Source organism: Mus pahari, chromosome 16 (assembly GCF_900095145.1).
Source record: "Mus pahari chromosome 16, PAHARI_EIJ_v1.1, whole genome shotgun sequence".
Lineage (NCBI taxonomy): Eukaryota > Metazoa > Chordata > Mammalia > Rodentia > Muridae > Mus > Mus pahari.
In genome coordinates, this window is record NC_034605.1 from 33,866,079 (window position 1) to 33,888,987 (window position 22,909).

The 22,909-nt window shown below is 43.0% G+C and overlaps 1 protein-coding gene across 3 annotated transcripts in view; it reads left to right on the forward strand.

Moving 5' to 3' along the window:
- Window positions 1–16,929, forward strand: part of LOC110333989 (type-1A angiotensin II receptor) — a 44,983-nt gene extending 28,054 nt beyond the window's left edge. For 2 of the 3 annotated variants that reach the window (XM_029547585.1, XM_029547584.1), the window contains exon 3: window positions 14,836–16,929. In XM_029547585.1, coding sequence (XP_029403445.1) covers window positions 14,888–15,967 — 1,080 coding nt within the window. In that variant the 5' untranslated portion in view covers window positions 14,836–14,887 and the 3' untranslated portion in view covers window positions 15,968–16,929. The remainder of the gene's footprint in view (window positions 1–14,835) is intronic. The other variant, XM_021215804.1, reaches the window with a different exon arrangement.
- The last annotated feature ends 5,980 nt before the right edge of the window (window positions 16,930–22,909 follow it).

Genomic DNA, 22,909 nt, shown 5'->3' on the forward strand with positions numbered 1-22,909 from the left:
CCTGCCTCTGCCTCCCAAGTGCTGGGATTAAAGGCGTGCGCCACCATCACCCGGCTGTTTTTTTAAATTTTGATACGGTCTATTTATCCATATTTGCATTTCTGTTTTACCCCTAGTCTCGGCCAGTGTGCTCACTCACTCTGCCATTTGTTTTATTCCTGCTAACCCTACAGTCAACACACACTTCCACTTCTTGAATTATGATGCTCTTTCTCTCACCATAAGTTTTTATTCCTAACTTTACCTCCCACATCCTGAGTTGCATATCTTGACTTCAGGTGCCTCAAATGTTACCTATTCAGAGTCAGCATACAGAAGAGATATCTGTGATAGGCACTTCTTGGTATTTCCATGTAGAGAGAACAGAGTTCTTAATAGGGTAGGGTAGGGTATGGTAGGGTAGGGTAGGGGTAAAACCTCCTCTGATATAATCGTTCTTTCAAACTTCCTGGTGCTTTTCTTCTTAAACTAATCTATAAGAAGCTTGAAGGAAATGTTTGAGGGCAATGAACTATTAAAATGAGGCCACAGAACGTTGTTTACAGAAGCCTTTTGATAACTGGTATTCAGAGAGGTTTTTCCCCTCTCAGAAATATTCCTTAACTGTGAGAACTCTATGTCCTGATGGATTAGAAAAGCATCGTACAGGATACAAGTCACAGGAAATCAAGCCAAGTGACCAGACTCTTGCTGTGCAGTCCCCGTAGAACATCATTTGTCAGTATAATAGTCCCCACGCTGCGTACATCCTCTCTTCTGGGCTTCCCTAGTCGCTTTGTTCTTTTGAGTGCTTCCATGCCTTTCTATTTAATGTCCACAGAGAGGAACTTAGAATGGATGCAAAAATGAATTTGTATGCAAATATTTGCCAACTCAGCTTAGACCCTAAAGGCTGCACAGTGTACCCAGTGGGCCTCAAGTCCACCCAGTGTCTATGGAAGTGGTGCCACCAGAGGGCAGACTTTGATTTCCAGAGCAAGTGGCTTGTGGCCTCTAGTGGAGATGTGGTGGCCACTTGGACAGGCGTCACTTATCACTGACTCCTTGACAACCTCTTCCAGTGTGCTTGTGCTGAATCCTTGAGGCCTGGAAGATACATGGAAAGATGATGTCCTAGAATGAGCTCATGATTAGATGTTTAGGTAAGTGCCAGTTCAGAGCCAACTTGCACCCAACACCAGCTTAGTCTTTTGAAGGGTCATTCAACAGAATTTGTGTCTTTTTGTGAAATCTATGAGTATATAAAGGGCAGCATATAATGAACTTACTGCTTTAAAGGTAAAAGCCTTAAATTATTGAATTTAAAGAAAAGGAAGTGAAACCAAAGGACAGGACAGGAAGGGAGGGGAAGGGAAAAAGAGGCAGACCAGTGCTCACCAGTTGCAGCATGGTTGACTTCTGGCCCAGGTAGTTGTGTCCTGAGACCCATTCCTTGCATTGTAAATTAATTAGCACTCTCAGTGGTCTCAATGCACAAGACCCCAGTTTTTTTCCCTCCCATCCCCCCAAGACCCCAGTTTTAAAAATGAAATATGTCATATAGTTTATCCTTAAAGGGCACAGTGGCCCTGATTAACAAGCACTGGACTGTGGCATAAACACAGGACTTTATCCAAAACTGTAAACAGCACTCCAGAGCTGGGCGTACTGGTTAGAGAGTCAACAGCATACAGATGCTCTCAAAGCCATTCCCTTATCAGCTGACTCTTGTAGAGATTCAAGCAGATAACACAGTACTCGGCATGTAGTTAATAGTCATCAATCATAATCAATAAATATCTGTCTCATTAGCCACAATGTAAGTCTTTTCTATGAATCAGATACTGTTCCAGAAGTGCAGACTCAAGCAAGTCTATTAACTAAGCTTAATTGGACACTATGTGCATGTAGCTTTGTGCTACTATGTAGCTGACAAGATGAACTTCCCTCATTAACATTGTAATCGTCTCACAGCAGCTAAGTCTTCCTTCATTTAAGTTCAAAGGGCTAGAAGGTCAAAGGATGCTGCCTTAGCATCCAGAGAGTACTCAATGTTCCAAAAGTAAACTTAGATGGTTGGCAGGCTCTCCATGCAGATCAAGTTCTGTGTCCACACTGCTCGAAGAGGAGGCTTGACGACGGTGACAATCCACTTTCGCTCTCTTAATTTGAGTTCTGTGTTTCACCCAGTGTATAGGAGATAAGCATCAAAATTAATTGGGGAGGATTAAAAATAAACAAATAATCCCAAATAGCTGGGACACTCAGCTGGAACTGATCCCTGCCTAGAAACGAAATCATACAGACTAGCCCAAAAGTATTTTGTTTGTAAAGATTAGAAAGTGGGACTAGTGACGTGGTTCATTGGGGAAATGACATGTGCCATCAGGCCTGGTGACCTGAACTTGGTCCTTGGGGTCCACATGGTGGGAGGAGAGAACAGAGTCCCTGTAGGTTGTTCTCTGGCTTCCACATGTATTCTGGGGCAGGCACGTTCCTGAAAAAAAAAAGTAAATTAAAAACTTTAAAAAGTTTTAGCTATTTCTATCAAATCAGCGTACTGGTTTCTTGCAACCCAAGAAGAATCTGAAATTGTGCTGTTCCGTTTCTTCTGTTGGGCTCCCCCATAAGCACACTTGTTTTGGGGTTGGAAGCTGGAGTTCAGAGAGCAGGCTGGGCTATCTGGAAGAGCAAGGGGACCCTCTCACCCCTTCATGGAGACAGGGCAAGCCCAAGAAGCTTGTGGATTCGAGGGGTTTGGGCAGCGCGGGCACTGAGAGAGACTGAGTTGAACAGCTTTGTTGGTGGGTAATCTAAGCAGAAATCGCTAGTTGGAGGCAGGGTTGAGAAAAGGAGAGACCACAGTGGGAGAGTAAACGGAGAAGGTGACGGTTGTGGTGTAGCACCGAGTGCCCTGGTGTACTGTGGGTCACCTGCCACCTCCCTGGCATAGCACTTCTAGACAGACAGGCTCTTTCTCCTTCGCAAATCAAGCGAGAGGAGCTTTATTCACATTTAGAAGAGGAAGGACCATCAGAAGGCAAAATGGTGTGCTGATGTGTGTCTTGCTCTTGGAAAGAGCTCCCTTTTGATTCCTGTACAGACTGTACATGAGTACTGGAAATGTATTTTAATTTCAAGTTGACGTGTGACATCTGGTTACTCATTAATTGCTGTCACAGGAAGCCAAAGTCACTGCCAGCAACAGCTCATTTTAGTTTTTGAGTGGCAGAGGGCTTTGCCTTTGATCCCAGCTCCTGAGCTTCTTGTCACAGGCTATTTATTAGGAAGTGCAAGGATCTCAGTGTGGAAAGGCAGTGGGGCAGCAAGTGACAGGCAAGTAGAATGAGCTGCACATCATTGTTTTAACTACAGTCAATGGTGGTGTAGGATTTGCATCTTAAAATTATGCACAATTCAAGGGGAATTATCAAGGCTGGCAATGTTGCCCAGGCCATACATATTTTTAACAGTCTCTCAGTTTTTTGCTCCCAAGTCTACCCCTTGATTTTTATTTAATTTATTTTGTTTCTAGTACTGTGTTCAGCACCCCAGTCTCTCTGTTGCAATTTGCTTGTAGTGAAAGTGATTAGTTATTTACACCCTAGCATAAATTTAAGAACACCAAGGAAAATCATGAGATAGGCATGCCTGACTGTCTTCACAGCACTGCATAACAACGTTCTTTCTTAAGAACTATATGATCAAATTCTTGGAATTATCTCATGCTTTAAGTTAGTTTACAATTTTGTACTTGATTACATTCATAACTATCCTCACACAGCCACAAGCCACAGAGTGGACAGGTCTGCTAGGGCCTCATACCCTCTCATTTCCTGTTGCCAATGGCACTGTATGTCAGAGTAGCACGTTTGACACTTGAGCATCATCTATCACAAGCGGTATTGTCTCGTCAGTTCCCAAATTGGATAAAAAGGAGTCACACACTAGTTGGAAATCCTAACCCCTGAACCTATGAGAAGCAAATCATATCTGTAGTCCAAGCCCTGAGGAGGGAGGCTGAGAGAGTCTGTGCTGCAAACTGATTTTGAGGCTAGCCTAGGCTACAGCACAAGAGCCTCTCTCACCTAAATCTCTGTGTTCTTAAGGTGGACCTACTTGTTCGAGTAGGTAGCTAGATCCAGTGATGTCACGGAAAAGAATAACCCAGTCTACAGAAATGAGACACATTTCAGATACCTGTGAGCCAAAGGAGGGAGCGTTTTAGAAGATAGCCAGCACCATGCTAGGTGGTTCACCCAGTCCTGAATATGGGACAGACAGGCAGAACTTCATAAGCAACTCCTCATCAGGCTGCAACCGTTTCTCATAAGGGCTTCCAGTTTTGATGCCTGATAAAGGGCAAATGAAACACCATTGACAGCGTGGCTGCTCACTGGCCTTGATTCTGGTTTTTGGTAATGATTATCATCGTGAAGTTCCATTTGCCAGCTCGGATGCCGAAAACTGGATCTGTGCTTTTTGGTTCTCCTCATGGGCTCTTGCTATTTCCTCACATAATGCTGACTGAGTGAAATAGGGTGCTGTCCCGAGGAGTCTGGGAATGGAGAAGGATGTGTGCACATTCACACTTGCTTTCAAGTCAATCTCCATGGTCCTTTCCCCCGACCCATTTGGAATTCTCAAATGACTCTTTGTATTTAAAATGATAAAACTATTTCCTGCTAACACCAGCGTGGCAATGGGAGATTTTTAGTGTGTGGATTTGTCTTGATCACAGATCTTTCATCCCAATTTTTTCTTCACTTTTTGAAATAAAGACATAATAACATAAACAGTCAAAGTTTGGGCTTAAGGGCAAAGAGGAGGAGCTCAGAGACATTTATCAGAACTGAATTGTGGGGTTAGGGAGATGGCTCAGTGGTCAGAGTGCTGTCCAAGCATAAGGACCTGAGTTTAGATACCCAGATCCTATGTAATACTACTGAGCATGGGGGCACATGCCTGAAACTTCAACTCGGAAGGGAGGAGACAGGCAGAAGTGGGGAAGGGTGATACCCAGTCAACAGAGTTAAAATGGTGAGTTCTGGGTTCACTCAGAGACCCTGTCTCATAAAATAACATCCCAGGGCCACCCTCTAGTCCCTCCCACACACCTACGTGGCAAGCTCACCAGCAGACACCACACACACAAGTGAGTTGTTGAAGCAGTGGTTATTAAGTAGGGATTCCTAATAGTAGGCGCTTACCTTGAATAACGTCTGAGAAACAGAGGTATGGGGGTGACATGTAACTGTCATCATGAGGTTGAGACAAGTATCTGAGTGTCCTCTCACACTCCTCATTTGGGTTTGGTGTTCTTTTTAAGTAAAGCTAATTACTAATGACAGCACATTGGGCTCCCATCACCACATCAGTTGCTGATAACTGATAGGCAGGACTGAAAACGCTGCTTGTCTTGGGATCATTTGCATGAGGTCAGACCACAACAGATGATACTGATGGGAACGGAATTACAAGGTGTTGTTACCACTTAAACATGCCAGTCCATCTTAAATACTTAATTTATAGGCACCAATATTTGAAGAAAAAAAAATGTTTTGATTGAGGGGAAATATTCACCCAGGAATTGCAAGTGAAGGGTAAACAAAATTACCTTCAAGGAAAGAGTTAGGTGGTTTCTTTTTAAAAAACGGCCTTGTACTTGTTTCTTACCCTTCTATTGTTAGCGTCTATGGCCGCTGCATTTCCTTAATTTCCTCAAGCATTCTGAATGCTTGCGAAAAATCCCCACTGAGTTGCACCACGCGTTATGGGTCCTCCTCTCGCTGTGTTATCTGTTCCATGTGTGCAAGCTCTTTCTTGGAATTTGCCTTCCTTTGGGTTCTGTAATCTTTTCAGTTCAGCCCTATGAAGGGTAACCTCCTTTGGAAGTTTCAGTATCTGGATATGGAACGTCTGCTTGGGCATGGGACAGTCATCTAATGTGAGAGCGTTTTCAAACCCGGTTCAAGGGTTCGACTTTCAACTGGTACTTTCTTTCTGTAGACATACTGGATCAGGGCCACCCACTCTGACTTCGGCTGGTCTCAATCATCATACAAGGCTGTGTTGAGCCTCTTATAAATGCATCAGTATTGTTTCCAAGGACCCTCCCTTGACTGCTCTGAACCACCTTTCACATATTTAATGTCAGTCAGTGGCAAACCACTGGCGCTGAAGGAGAGACTGGCCTCAGCTTGAGAAAAAGCTGGATTTGAAAAGTCTGCTTGGAAATCGAAGACCCTTTAGAATGCAAACGCGTTCCCAATTCATTTCGATGTGAATGCTGTTGATGGTTTTAGGCGAGTCAGTACAATTTTAGACACTCCAAACACAGGATTATTGGAACCAACTGATTTGTGTGATGTCAAAGTAGGGTCAAGAGAGCAAAGTGGGAGGAGAGGACCACTTCCTCTTTGCCCTGGCAGCTAGGGCTCCCCAGAGATTTTCATGCATTAAATAAATCCCTTCCTGCTGTTTTTTATCATCTTTTTTTTTTTTTTTTTCTGTAAGACACTCTCATGTATCTCAGGTTGAGCTCCAGTGATGTAGCAGAGGCGGGCTTAGAACTCGTTATACTCCTGTCTCTGCCTCCTGAGAGCTAGGCTTATATTGCAACACTGGGCAAACACAAGAGCAAAGAGATAAACTGATTAATCCTTGTTAAGACACGAATGACTGCTAGCCAAAACAATTTTTTATGCAGTAATTAACTTTCATGAAGAATTATCCAGAAATTAGACTGCTACCCAGGCATGAGTTCAAAAACCATAATAAGATTAGTGGAAAAGTCAATAAAACATAAGGAAGTCCTTCTGAGAAGAAGAAGAAAAAAAAGCAACAGATCCCCCCCAAAGCTGAGCTCTAGCTTATACATATTAATCCTTCTTTTAACTGTCTCCTGTCCCCTCAGGCTATTTTGTTGTCCACAAGTCTGGTTTGACCCTGGGTGTTTTGTGTGAGAGGCGCAGGCTGAATTGATTCCACGAGCCTGACAGAAATCCTTGTCAGTGTCTAGACTCAGCCTCCCATCTCAAGCTATCCACGTGGTAGAAAGGCATTGCCAGACTTAGAGTCACGGAGGAGGGTGGGCACCTCCTTTATAACCCTTTCGGTCCTATCTTACATGTCTCTGTAACACATTGGTTTTAAGGAAGGGGACCAGTACCACAACAGACCCTCCTTGGAATCCGAAATGTCATTCAGGAAGCACGGCTGCCTGTCCAGAAGACATAAAATGGCATACGGACAGGAAGAAGGTAGCAGGTTCAGGGAAGCCCTCTTTGGTGAGAGCTATTCTCTCAGAGTAAGCATAACTACTTCACAGATTTAGTTTTTAAAAGTTTTCTTGAATTCTTTATAATACACGATTTAGTTCGGTCTCTAGAATGGCTGGGGGGTGTACCTCTGGCCCCGGGTGGGAAACTCGTGACTTTCTAAGCTGCCCAAAAGACCCTTCAAGGACATCATCATTCCTCCCTTAAGAGTTAATAATAATAATAATAATAATAATAATAATAATAATAATGCCTATCTAATTATCTAGACAGGAAGACATCCCTCAAAAATCTGTCTGTTTCAGGACTTCACTCCCTGGGGACTCCGGCCAGCCACTGGCTGTTCTAGCTGTGTCCTTCCTGTGGGCCCTCCCAGTGCCCCCTTGTAGCCCATTCCCATTCCTTTGTGCTAGCCAGCCATACCCAGTGGCACTCTCTACCTGGAAACTCACTGGCCATGCCAGCCTGGGAATCAGGAAGGTGATTCAAACTCCAGCGTCCTCCACAGCAATGTCTCATTCCCAATGCTAAGGCAGACCACTTGCTGGGGTCTCCCTCCCTCCCTCCCTCCCTCCCTCAATTCCCCGCTCTGAGACTTTTTCAGCACCTCCTTCTAGCCCATTCTGACTCCTCAGTGTCAACCACCAATAGCTAGAAACCCTATCTACCTGGAAACTCAGTGGCCATCCTGGTCTAGAAATCAGTACAGTGATTCCCCACTCTCCTTCTTGTCCTCCACCACAAATTTCTCAGTCTCTTCCCACTCTGCCATTGTCCCCCCAGATGCCACCAAACCTTGCAGTGGACCCAACTTGCCTCATTCCTACAGACACTCTCAGCTCCCTCTTCTAGCTCATCCTCATTCCTTTGTGTCATCCTGCGATACCTAGGAACATAGTCTACTTGGTACTCCCAGCACCCACACCTGGCAAGGACCGAAGAAGCATTCTTACCAGGCAACCCACTTCCCTAAGATCCAGAGAGGCCAACAGAAACCATGGAACCAAATCATCCCTACTCTAGATGGCCTGGACACCAGTCCCTTCCCCCCAAGAAAAACCCCAGAATTACCCAAGACACCATGTCCCCAGCAGAAGTCAGCAACCCTGCCACAGCTGACCCTGAGAAATGCAATATAGCTGAAGCAAGACAAGGACTTAAAAATAGCCATCGTGAATGTTCAAGGACCTTGAAGAGGATGTGAATCAATCCATTAATGACATATATAAATACACAAACAGTGGAATGAAGGGAAGAACGCAGTTCAAGACATGAAAGTAGAAATAGAATTGCTAAATAAAAACCCAAAGTGAGGTAAAACTGGAAGTGAAAAATTGAGGTAGTCATGCAAAACCCTCACAGGTAAGCTTCAGCAACAGTGTGCGCAAAGACGTGGAAGAGAGAATCTCAGGCACTGAAGACACGGGAGAGGAAATGTATGCCTCAGTCAAGGAAAACGAGAACTCTGAAAAAAAAAAAATCCAGGCACAAAACAGGAAAGCAGAGACACAATGAACAGAGTAGCTCTAAGAATAATAGGAATGGAGAAAGGAGATGAAATCCAGGTCAAAGGCATAAGACAGACAAACAAACAATAGAAGAAATTTTCCCTAACCTAAAACAGGAGGTGTCAGTGAAGGTGTAGGAAGCATTGTTCTTGTCTGAGAGAACTGCAAGGACAGAAATGGAGAAGAGACTGAAAGAAAGGTGGTTCATCGACCAGCTCAACTTGAGATCCATCTCATGGGGCAGGGTAGGGTGGGGTGGGGTGGCACCAAGGCCTGATACTATTACTGATGCTGTGATGTGCTTACAGACTAGCATGACTGTCCTCTTGAGAGGCCCTACCCTTATCAACAGCTAATTGAGACAGCTGCAGATACTTATACCCAGCCATTGTACCGAAGTCAGGGACCCCTATGATTGAATTAGGGGAAGGACTGAAGAAGCCGAAGGGAAGGGTGACCTCATAGAAAGACCAGCCGTCTCAACTAAACTGGACCCCAGGGAGCTCCCAGAGACTAAGCCAGAGAGCATACACAGGCTGGTCCAAGGCCCCCACCCCAACTCCCTGCAGATATGTAGCAGAGTACTACCTGGTCTGAACTCAGTGGCAGAAGATTATCCTAATCCTGGAGAGACTTGAGGTCCCAGGGAAGGGAGAGGCCTGATGGAGGTAGCATTCTTTTGGAGGCAAGGAAGAGGAGGAATGGGATAAGGAATCATGGGAGGGGAGACCTGGAGCTGGGGTCAATGACTGAATAATGTAAAGAAATAAACAAACAAAAATACAGCATAGAAAGTAAATAGACTGGACCAGAAAAGAAAAATCTGGTCCTTTCCAGAATCTCAAAGAGACACATCTGAAGATGAATGGAGAGATTATCCTCATAATGAGCTACAGAGCTCAGAAGCCTCTCCATTGTGGGTACAGACTCTCTGTGTTAAACCTGCCCTAAACTCTGAGTCTTGCACGGAACATGAAGTCTTTTCATTTTCCTCTTTCTGGCACCCTGTTTCAGACCCTAGTGACAGTCCTAAGGTCCTTGTTCTGCCATTTCTCCCATGGATGCCCTTTAGCCCAGGAAGCTCTCTGCAGGGTTCCATGCTGATCCCCCCTGCTTGCTTGACTCTCAAGAAACCATGGCTTTCTATCCTCATCTTTCAGTCTTCTGTCTTCCAGAAGCTTCCAAGGTCCCTAGCTTGTACGAGGACAGTTTTTTTTTTTTTTTTCTCCCATGCGCTAATAAAATTGCCCTCTAGGTTCCTTCTGGGTCTGTTTTTAAATTTGAGAGTAAGACCCTGCAGAGGGGACTCTGTGTTCCCTGATATCATGTTCTCTCATTGAAGAGACATTTATCATCTGCCCCCCACCCCCAACCCCGGACTATCGCAGGGCTTACAGTAGTAAACAAGATGATTCAGAGCAGGCCTCTTCTCCAGCAGCTGGCAGACCAGTGGGGAAAACAAATATGTCAAGATGATTAAAGTGTCAAGAGCCATAGCCAACGTTCCAGAGCTATGTAGAGAGGTTGGGAAAGCTTCGCAGAGAATGGGGCATGCAGAGCGGACAGTGTTTGTATGTGCGTTCTAATGGCTCTGCAAGTGACAGAAGAGAAGGGATCAGGGTGTATAGGCTTCGTGAGAGGAACAAGGAAATGAAGTAGGAATGTTGGGGCATCTTTTTTAGGACAAAGGAGTCTTTCTTGGAGCCTAGTGGCCTGGGAAATTGATGGCCACCAAAAGCTGCCCTGAGTCAGTGGCTTCTGGGTTCTTGTTCTGAGAACTGAAAGAACCGAAGTTCCCAGATGACAGGGGGAAAGTTTATTACAGAGTCACAGGTGGGGGTGTGTTGGAAAAGAATAGCCCTATATTTCTAGTGTTGGACAAAGGGACACAGGCACAACGAGAAACTAACTTGGCAAGGCAATCTACTTCTGAAAAAGGTTTTAACTATCCAAACCAAGGGAGAGAGCACACAGAGGTGGGGGAGAGTTCACACAGCGTTTTTCCTATCGCAGGGTGGTGACTGTCACCCTCTTGGTGGGAGCTTGACCTAATAAGCTGACACAATTGGATAATTCAGAATTGGAGCAAAAGGGAAGGGTGTGATAGAGTCAAGACTCAGGAATGCCTGGCATTCAGGACTTGGGCAAACAGACAAAGATGTAAGAGTTTCTCAAGTTGAGAGAGGATAACAGAGAATCCTAGCCCTCGGTGGGCTGGCCATCTTTAGTAGAAGAGTCAAACAACAAAACCCCATTTTTCTCACAATGGTTACTGGGTTTAGGGGGTCATGGTTTGTGTAGAACCAGTGAAGTTCTGCCATTTATCCTCAATAAGTCAATGAAAGGAGCCAAACTAAAGGTAAAACCGAAAAAGGGGGACTCATTCAATGTAGCCACAGGGACAAAGATCCAGTGACCCTTCTGAAGTCCATCTTCACAGTCATAACCTGAAGAGTAGAATTTCATTGAAAACAAGAGAACATACATGCCAGGGTGTGGTCCCATGCCCACCGCTGTCGATGTCTCAGCCCAAGTCTCCTGTGAGGGAAGTCTTTCTCCAGGACATTTGCTTCCACTCACAGCAGGAAATTCCTGGGGAAAGTTATAATTTTTTTGACTTCACTTTTTTTTTTTTTTCAGTAGTCAGGTAGCCAAAGAGAGAAGCATACAGTATTTCTTTAGACTATGTTTATTCCCACCAGATAGGCCAGTTACAGAAGCTGAAAAGGAAGACAGCCATGCTATTTGGGTGAACATGAAGGGTCAGCCCAAGTACAGACAAGAAGCGTCATAATAAACGTGGGAGGAAGAGTGCAGAAGCAGCCCAGGGCACTAGGTAGAGCCTTCTTGAGCTCTGGCTAGCACCCAAAAGAAAGGCAGAAGAGCAAGAAGAGGCAAAGGTATGCCTACTGGAGCCAGGACTCAAGAGAAAGATAGACAGACCCAACAGAACCCCAGACTCTCCCAGGCTGCCCCAGAAGGCAGGAATCCTGGGAAGAAAACTCATTCAGGAGATGAACATTCCTCCTGTCTCTTTAAGCTTTTCGGGGATCTGCATTCCTAGAGGTGATCCCACTTTCTTGGTTTAACCAGGTGACAGACCCACCCAGCCCACTGCATTAGTGCTTTTGTTTTGGGATTCCTTGGAATGTTAGGACTCCACCAAGGCCAGAGAAACAGCTTTTTTTCACTGAACCCTAATCAGGGATACTGTAACAATAATGGGGCTGGAAACTAACCCCTCAGATAGGGACTGTAACTTCTTCACTGCAGAGGGAAGGATAAAAGAAGGTCACTTAAAAATCTGCCTTTGATAACCCCCTCCCCCGGAGAAATATAAAGATGATCTACTCATGCTAATTGGGCATGGAGTATGGATGATGGCTTACTGACTGGAGCATGGGTGACACCAAACAGCTGCATCATGGCACCATGGCCAGGGGAGTGAAGACAACATGCAGCTATACCTTCAAGTCCCACTTCCATTGACTGCCCCTTCTATACTCAAGGACCTCCTGCGGCCACTTGTGACAGGCAGGAGAAAGCCAAGTATCTGATTAGGGTTCTAGGATCCTTTTCTTTTGCTATCATGGAGTATTAACGCCATTGCTCTGATAAAGTCTTGCTATCACTGTATTGTTCTGCTTAGTTCTTTGCCTTGGTTACCAGGGCAAAGGTTCTCTCTGCACCAAGACTTATGAGATGACTAATGCCTAGAGGAAAAAGCTACAGAGCAATAGGAATCTTTCCTGTCTCCTATTCATGGTCTCTCTCTCTCTCTCTCTCTCTCTCTCTCTCTCTCTCTCTNTATATATATATATATATATATATATATATATATATATATATATATATATATATATATATCTGAGTGTTTGTGTGTGTGTTTCCCACTTTAAAATTTTCTGATGGACTCAGAAATCTTCATATAAATTTCAGAATCTTGTACATTTTCAGAATCATACAATTGAAAAGTTTGAGTGACTATATAAAATCTAGGAAGGTATAGTTGCAGGAATCTTTAGGGAATTCCCTCCCAAGCACCTGGTTACTCCTGAAACCCCAAAAGAATCACGTTTAGCTCCAGTGCTCTGTAAAGACAAGTCTTGTTGGTAAACCTTGCCTACTTGCATCTCCATCCTTGATGGCATAAATGGTTAACCTCATAGGTAAGCTCTGGATGATCTCATGGAAGCTGACATCCAGACTGTTGGCCGTTAAAGAATAGAAAGTTTCAGCCTGCATATGGTGAAGAGTCAAGGACAGAACCCTGGGCCCAGTGACCTCGGAGGATATTGGCCTGTGGATGCCACTTCTGCATGGGCTCCTGTGTGTGTCCCTAAACAAAGAATAGGGCAGAGACACACGGACAGTATCAAACTCAGTGAGAGATGCTATTGGGTGGTTCTATTTCCAAAGGAACAAGTGATGAGGGTGGGGAAAGAGTTTGGAGGACCAGTGGCCGTGCTGGGAAGAGGATGGGGGCTTTTATGTCAGATGTCACATGGGCATGTTGGCTCATGGGCATAGCTTGTGTTTTCCTTCCCTGGCTCACTGTTCCATGTTGCTCTAAGTACAACTCCATGCATCGTACACAAAGTCTCCCTGGCTTTGTCTCCATTGGGCTGTGCATCTTACTATTTTACACAGCTGCAGGGCACCTTCAGACTCTAGCATGTCACTAGAGAGCTTCTGCCTGCTCCAGCAGCTCCAGCCAGATCGAGGAGCGGAGGTGCTGCGCATGCTCCCTCTTCCTCTTGGCCAATAGATCATCCCTGAATGCTAATCTTGCAGCTTTGGAGCAAAGCCGCCCAGATCTCATCCTCTACCTGCTCCTCCCTCACCTGTCAGTCACACTAAACATTCCTTCCTACCCATCTTACATCTACAGATATAACTACCAAAAGACGGCTATTTCGATGGTTAGTAAGGGAGAATTCTAATAATTTTATTCCTAAATAAAGATTATGATGTGAAATAAGTTGTTTAGTGACTAGGATTACAGATGTGTGGAGCCTGTGAGATTAATTAGATCATATTGGAAACAACTTTCAAGATACTCTGAGAAATTAATTTCATTTTTTGACTTAGTATTTTCTGAAATGTAGTTTTTACTTCCAACTGGTTTTGCTTGTTTGTTTGTTTTTTATTTTTTTATTTTTATTTTTTTTTACCTCCACACACACTCAAATAGGACCACACTTCCATTTCTTCCCACTGTAATTGGGGAACACATACATGTGGTTTTTTTGTTTGTTTGTTTGTTTGTTTGTTTGTTTCTGTTATAAACTTCAGGAGAGACAGCTGTATTGCCACATCCCCCATCTTAATCTTTTTGACAGATATGCCTCTTTGGCAGGCACTTCAAGCTCCAAGAAGGGCCACTTGTGATATGGTCTCCTTAGCATATTACAAGGAGGTGGGACCTATATCAACTGCTGGAGTTTTTGCTTTAACGTAAGACCCGAGAAGAACAGGTTAAGGAAAAAGGACTTCTGGTGTGAGAGTACAGGCTGCTCTGAGGAGGGAGGCACGTCAGGGTGGGAGGGACAGAAGGCAGCTGTTACAGTGCATCCACACCAGGGGGATGCTGACTGCTGGCGTTCAGCAAGCTTTCTCTGTTATGCAGTCCGGGACACCAAGTCATGGAACAGAGCCCACAGCAGTATAAAACAATCTCCTCACCTCAATGACCTTAGGCTAGACCGTCCTTCTGACATCCTCAGAGGCTGGTCACTTACCTTGTTGCATCTACATCTTGTCAGGTTGACAACCTGTACTAAGAATCAGAGGGGTGTATAAAGGAGGGGTCCATCATTCTATGATCTTCAAGATTGCTGATGTCTGATTGGCTACTTAACACTACGTAGGCATACGCTTGGGAAAAGTGGGTGGGCCATCGTAGATTTTATCAGTTCATGAGGTTTCTTCAGAAGATATGATCTAATTTTTTTTTCCCAAAGAGTAAAGTAGAACTACAAGATTTGTTGTTGAGAATGAAATTTGCTTATTTACAACCGGAACTTAAAACTTGTAACTTTTTATGTTCTTTGGATTTTTTTTTCCAGGTCAGGTGCATTTTGACCAGGGTCTGAGACCAACTCAACCCAGAAAAGCAAAATGGCCCTTAACTCTTCTACTGAAGATGGCATCAAAAGAATTCAAGATGACTGCCCCAAGGCTGGCAGGCACAGTTACATATTTGTCATGATCCCTACTCTCTACAGCATCATCTTTGTGGTGGGAATATTTGGAAACAGCTTGGTGGTGATCGTCATTTATTTTTACATGAAGCTGAAGACTGTGGCCAGTGTCTTTCTTCTAAATCTCGCCCTGGCTGACTTATGCTTTCTGCTGACTTTGCCCCTGTGGGCTGTCTATACTGCTATGGAATACCGCTGGCCCTTCGGCAATAACCTATGTAAGATCGCTTCGGCCAGCGTCAGTTTCAACCTCTACGCCAGCGTGTTCCTGCTCACGTGTCTCAGCATCGATCGCTACCTGGCCATTGTCCACCCGATGAAGTCTCGCCTCCGCCGCACGATGCTGGTGGCCAAAGTCACCTGCATCATCATCTGGCTGATGGCTGGCTTGGCCAGTTTGCCTGTCGTCATCCACCGAAATGTGTATTTCATCGAGAACACCAATATCACTGTTTGCGCTTTTCATTATGAGTCCCGGAATTCAACGCTCCCCATAGGACTGGGCCTTACCAAGAACATTCTGGGCTTCCTGTTCCCTTTCCTAATCATTCTTACCAGTTATACTCTTATATGGAAAGCTCTAAAGAAGGCTTATGAAATTCAGAAGAACAAGCCAAGAAATGATGACATCTTTAGGATAATTATGGCAATTGTGCTTTTCTTCTTCTTTTCCTGGGTCCCCCACCAAATATTCACTTTTCTGGATGTGCTGATTCAGCTGGGTGTCATCCATGACTGTAAAATTGCCGACATCGTGGACACTGCCATGCCCATAACCATCTGCATAGCGTATTTTAACAATTGCCTGAACCCTCTGTTTTATGGCTTTCTGGGGAAAAAATTTAAAAAGTATTTCCTCCAGCTCCTGAAATATATTCCCCCCAAGGCCAAGTCGCACTCAAGCCTGTCTACGAAAATGAGCACGCTCTCCTACCGCCCCTCAGATAACATGAGTTCAGCCGCCAAAAAGCCTGCGTCTTGTTCTGAGGTGGAGTGACAGATTCCAAGCTTGCTGGCAATGTAATGCCCTGACAGAAGCCAGGGCAGCATCGGACTAAATGGCTCACGACCAAAGGACCATTCACCCCCGCCTCAGGATCCAAGCATAAAATGCATTCAACAGACTGTAGATACTGTCTGAAGCTCTGAGAGAAGGCTTTGAAAAAGTAGACAAGCAAAGCTGTCTTACATGAATAGATGGCTGCCCCAAGGACGAATCAGGAGCTGGATGGATTTGTGGGTTTAAAACAGTTTGCAGGCAGACACGCAATCGCAGCAGCCTCCTTTTGCTATGCTCCTCTTGATTTCCACACATAGGTATGTAGCACCATGCTAAATATTTAGACAAGAAACAAGAAACGGAAGTCAAGGTTACTTGTTCTGCTCAGTTCCCAAAGGGCAAGGAACCTTGTTTGTCCCTTTAGTCATTAGCAATGGAGACAGACCCACATGTCCCTGTTACCACACATACTGTGAAAAGATCTGCTAACCTGGACTCATCAAGTTTCAGGACCCCTTTGTAAAATTCATCTAGTGTCTTAGAAACATGTACTGTCCCCAAAAAATGCCAGCCAGTGGTGTATTTATGTAGCAGTGTTACCAAAGTCACACATCAAAGTCGCACTGCTTGTAACAACCGTGACATGCTAGGTATATCAGCTTTATTTAGCATCTGAGAAATATATGCAGACGGTGGTGAATAGACTATATATCATACAATCTGCCTTGCTCTCTAAAAGTATGTATCCTCCACATATATGTACATATGTATCTCTAAACTGTCATTTGATGAAGTTTTGACAATGTATGTTTACCTCTAAATAAAGTAATTTTATTGTAATGTCTATGATCTTTATTATTAAAAATAGAAGCCTATCTGTTTTGACAATGACTTGGATAGAAGTAAAGATAAAAAACTACAAAAATGCATCTTTGCTTCCAGTTTCACCAGGCTGATGGGTTAATACGGTTAGATATAGGCTTTATATTCCACCATTGAAAAGATCAAGAAGGAACCAGCTTGTACCCCACAATGTGGGGAAGATGCACCATTTTGAATTTTTTAAAGTTATTCATATAACACCAAAAATGTTTTCATTGCTTATAGCATTAAATTAATACTTTTTTTTACTCATAAGTTTTTAAATAATTGGATGCATCTAGTTATATGCATGTTCATTGCAGAAAATTTAGAAGCTCTAGAAAGCACAAAACAGTAGTCATATTTAGTTCTTCAGTGCAAAAAACAAACAAACAAACATTCATTTCAGTATTTTAGGCCATAAATAGGAAACAGAGAGTGACTTAAAAGGTCTGAAGTCTTCTGAAACCTCCAGGTGGACCCCAGTGACAGACATAGTTGCTTCACCAAGAATGTCATACCAACTAATCTCCCCTAGCACTGCCCAGCCACCAACTGGGGACCAAGTTTTCATACTCACCATACATACATACATACATACATACATACATACATACATACATACATACATACGTAAATTAAGGTGTTGGAGTCATAATGTACATGCCATTCTGCATACAGACTTGTCCCTCAGTGTCATTGCATAGTACCATTAAATGCATTTCCTCTAACATTTCAGCACTGTTACAAAAGACAAGCACACCTGATATAATTAGGGAATCACCAAATTGGAACATTTATCATTCTTCTAAAAATGCTTTTGGCTTCAGAAATCACACTGAGATGATCATTCGAGCGCATAAATCTGATAAACTCCTCATACTCCAAGAGAAAGTAGAACTGAGAGTATGGCTGTAAACCTTGTTTCATATTCCCAATATGTGTGACCACGTTTTCCAGAAAGCATAACACAATTTATAGGCTACCAGCTATGTTTAGCTATATAGCTTGTGGCAAGCTCAGGAGAAAGGAGTTTACTTACTGTAGGAACCCAGGGCCATATGCTACTGCTGAGAACAAACTAGGCCAGAATATTGCCAAGGGGTGGCTACCTATTCTTTACCTGGAAGCTTTCCCTACTCTTACCCCAGGGATGCTGAGGCGACTATTCTGTTGCAGTAAACTGTGTGCAAAGGACCGAGTAGTATGTAGAACAGCTGACAGATCCTATGGGCAAGGGGTTGAGTACTATGTAAAATAGCCAATCGATGCTATAAACAGATCATTCAGAGACACCGGTGGACAGGGCAGAACCTCCACCAACAAATCATCTTAAGTCAGATTCTTGGAAATAAATGTGGTTACATGTGCCTCCTATTAATTTTTTCTTGTTTTATTTTAAATTTCATCAATGCAATGCGTGCCGCTTATTTCAATTTTTTTTTTTTCCCAAAAGGATTGTGTGGTATGTTGAATGAGGTGTCTCTCATAGGTCTCAGGCATTGAGACTTGGCTCCCAGGGGAAGGGATTAGGAGGTGTGGCCTTGCAGAAGCACTGTGTCCCTGGGAGTGGGCTTTGGGGTTTCAGAAGACTCAAGCCATTTCAAGTCACCCACTCTGCTTCCTATTTATAGACGGAGATGTGAGCTCTCAGCTGCTGCTTTGAAACCATGCCTTCCTGTCTGCTCCCATGTTCCTCATCTGGGTGGTTATGGGCACTTGTGCTTCAGAAGTCCAAGATAAGCCTTTTCTTCTATAAGCTGCCTTGGCTGTGGTGTTTTATCACAGCAACAGAAACGTAACTAACACAGGTTTCTCCAAACATGAAATTCTATTTCATCTCTAATGAGATGCCATGATTTATCTTTCATGAGCATGTTTAAAGTAAGCACACCACTTGCCTTTGGAATATTTTGTAAATATACACAACCCGAAGATGTCCCATAAAGATTCCAGGTGCTCCATGAGAGGCAGGAGCCACAGGTCCCAAGTCTTATTTCTTTATGAGCAAATCCATCTTTTTGGTTAATAATTCACTTATTGATCAATTCAGTAAATTATTTATGTGTACCTAGTCTGTGTTGGAACTGGAGAGTTGTGTAACTCACAGCTTCTAGTGCACAACAGGCCTTTCCATAGTTTGTAAGGTAGTCAGGTAAGAGGTGGTTTGATTGACAAGCTGTAAAAGAGCTCGAAGTTTTCACACAATGTGTACTCAGTTTCACTATTTTATACACTGCTGCATTTCCCCCCAATAAAACACGCCAACCTGAGGAACAAGAGACGAGAGAGCAGGACCAAGCAGGTGAAAAGAGAAGTAGACGAAATGTGTCTGGAGAATTCCAGATGTGCATGAAGGAGAAGATCCTTGAGGGAGGGAACAAAGTAAATCAGAAGAACAGCCAGTGACTGCCTAAGACTTATGCTGACCTCATAGAGGACCACACACAGACGCCTGGGACCCCATGGCCATGCTGGATTTAGGCCTAGACCAGCAGAAGGAAGAGGAAGCCAAGTGTCAGGGATGGATGTAAGCTATAAACAATGGTATGGTCATGACACAGTTGGACAGTTTTAAATATTACAGGTTACATAATAGGAAAACTTCCCTTTAATGCAGGAAGCACAGAGGAGATTAGGAACACAAATGTAAATGAATAAGGAAATAAGGAAATAAGGGTAGGGATATCCCAACCAATGATCAGAGTTGGGTTTTCAAATTTTTAATTTTACTTTTTCAGGTCCAATATGCATTTGCTGGTTAGAGGGCTGACTCAATGGTAGGATGTTTGGTTAGTAGGCATAGAGCCACTATTTCTTTTATCACTGCAAAAAAACAGTATGTATAATTGCATCCACTTTTTTCTACTTATTCAGTAGACTATTGTACTGTCCACTTCCTCCTCGAGTGGACATTTTTTCATGCCATCTAAGGGTAGGACCACTTCAGAATGAGCCGTTTTTCTACCCAGCTCCTTCCCTAGGCTGCAAAATGGGTGCAGGTGTGGCACAGTCCATTGGCAGTTTTATAAGGACAATCAAAACAGGTGTGGAGGGAGAAGAGGACAAAGCTGCTACGAGGAGCTTGTCCTTCTGCAACCTGGGCGTGTATCCAAAAAAGTGGTATGTACTGAAACATCCATGCTTATAGAGTAAACATGGTGATCTTTCTAGATAGTTCCTAGTGACATGAATATAGTAACTGGAGTTAATATCTTTCTTTCTTTCTTTCTTTCTTTCTTTCTTTCTTTCTTTCTTTCTTTCTTTCTTTCTTTCATCTATCTATCTCTCTATATATCATCTCTCTATATCTCTCTATCTATCTCTCTATCTATCTATCTATCTATCTATCTATCTATCTATCTATCTATCTATCTATGTTTATAGTAGGTTATGGATCCTGCAGAAGTTTATACTTCAGTAAGTCACACCAAGGTTTCCACCCAATGGCATATTTTCTTCATTGCTTCTTTCCTAATAAATTCTCAGATTAAAGGTGACATTTAGGAAAGTATATGTTGAGGGTGGATGTCAGCTCAAACTTGGCTCTTCATCAGTTTCTTGCAGAAGTCTGAGTCTTACTAAAAAAACAAATGAGTATCTATGACTAGTTGTGGGTATTTTTTTTTTTGTCAAAATAATGCATTTAGACTCTGATCTACAAAAATTTGGAAGAACTGAAGAGCACTGGAAATTAGATCATTTAAGACTCATTTGCTCTGTGTGACTTCCTTGTAGATAAGTTCTTATCTCTCATAGTAATTTACAAATTGCCAAATGGAACAGATTGTATGTTTGTAGAAACGTCTGCATTTGTGAGGTGCAACCCTGGAACCTACTAGCTGCAATGTCCCCAAAGCATAAGACTGACATTAACTGAGATGACAAGAGAGCTAACGTCTACAGTACTTTCTCCAAATCTGACCATATAATTGGTCACAAAACAGGCCTCAACAGATACGAGAAGACTGAAATAGTCCCACACCCTAGCAGATCACCATGGTCTTAAATACCAACAAAAACAGTGGAAAGCACACATACACATGGAAGCTGAAGCTGAACCACGCTCTAGTCAATGATAACTTGGTCAAGGAAGAAATAAAGAAATTAAAGGCTTTTTAGAATTTAATGAAAATGAAGACACATCACACCATGGGACACAATGAAAACAGTGGTAAGAGGAAAACTTACAGCTCTAAGTGCCTCCAGAAAGAAGTGGAAGAGAGATGCGCTAGCAGCTTGACAGCACACCTGAAAGCTCTAGAACAAAAAAGAAGCAAATGCACCCAGGAGAAGTAGATGTCAGGAAATAATCAAACTCAGGGCTGAAATCAACCAAAGAGAAACAAAAGGTATCAAAAAAAGATACAAAGAATCAACAAAACCACGAGTTTGTTCTTTGAGAAAAATCAACAAGTTAGATAAACCCTTAGCTAGACTAACCAGAGGGCANAGAGACAGTATCCAAATTAATAAAATCAGAAATGAAAAGAGAGACATAACAAAATANATCTTAAAATAATTATTCTGTCTGTTGATCATCAACAGTTGAAAATATTAAAACCATGTTCTACAAACAAAATAAAAATGATGAATTTATGAAATTCTTTGGCAAATGGATGGAACTAGAAAATATCATCCTGAGTGAGGTAACCCAATCATAAAAGAACACACATATTATGCATCCACTGATAAGTGGATATTAGCCCAAAAGCTCGGAATACCCAAGATACAGTTCACAGACCATATGAAGCTCAAGAAGAAGGAAGACAAAAGTGTGGGTTCTTCAGTCCTTCTCAGAAAGTGGAACACCCTCATAAAAGTAAGGGAATGGGGGTGGGTGGGATGGGGTTTCTGGGATGGGGGAAACAGGGAAAGGGGATAACATTTGAAATGTAAATAAAGGAAATTTCCAATAAAAATGAGAGGAGAGAGGAGAGAGGAGAGAGGAGAGAGGAGAGAGAGAGAGAGAGAGAGAGAGAGAGAGAGTGTTAAGGTCACATCTGAGTCCTTGATTCTACCTGGGTCTGACATCCACCTGTGTCTTTATGTATGGCAAATGATAAAATCAACATTCCTGGTTTTAAACAATAATACACTTTTATTTATTGTGAAAATATCTGTGGATATCCATGCATGTGTTTGCCACAGTGCATGTATGGAGATCAGAGGATAACTTGCAAGAATAAGTTATCTCCTTCCATTATGTAGGTCTTGGGTTTTGAAGTCAGATCCTTAGGCTTGCTGGCAAACACCTTTATCCATTGCACTATCTCAACAGCCCAACACCCAAGGGACTAGAATTCAAAGATCTGTGACTAAAATCTACAAGTTGGGTTATGATCGATAAGAATTACCCCCTTATATTGTCTAGCACATCGTTCATTGGCCATCCAATAAAAGTTCTCATCAAAGCTCTGCAACCCCTTATGTCCAAATGAAGGAAGGTGATATGGTCTACCTTTTCTATGTCTCCTTGTGAAAGAACAAGCACCTAGATATTCATGAGTGTGTGTCCTAAAGGGGAAGAGCTGTAGAGGGACCCGTTATTAAATGGAACTGAGAGTCTGACAATACCAGCTACTTTAAATTATTGTTAGATCTATATCCCCTGAGGTGGCACAGCAGCAAAATATTGACTATAATAAATCTAACAATGAGTCATAAGGAAGGAAATGAGTGCCCACACCATCTGACACCCAAATACATAGATCGCCATCCCCACTAGACCCTATCAGTAGCCTATCAGCTCTCTTGGTCTCATAGAAAGAGCAAACACAATATTCCTCTGTGTAGAAAAATGTCTTCATCAAATCAACTCATCCCGCTTGAGAAATCATATGGTGAGGTTAAGAAGTGAACTTTCATGATCAGAAAGAGCCAGAATTAGTACCTTGGGATGAGTTTGTACAGCTTTGGCAATATTTAATTATGTCATTTACATACAAGAAAGCTTTGGATGGATCAATTCCTATGAGTTGAAAAACCCTAAGACTTACCCTTTATCAGACTGATAAATTATTTGTGCATTAAGGTGAGAGGTACATTTAAAGAATAAATTATGTGAATTTTGAGACT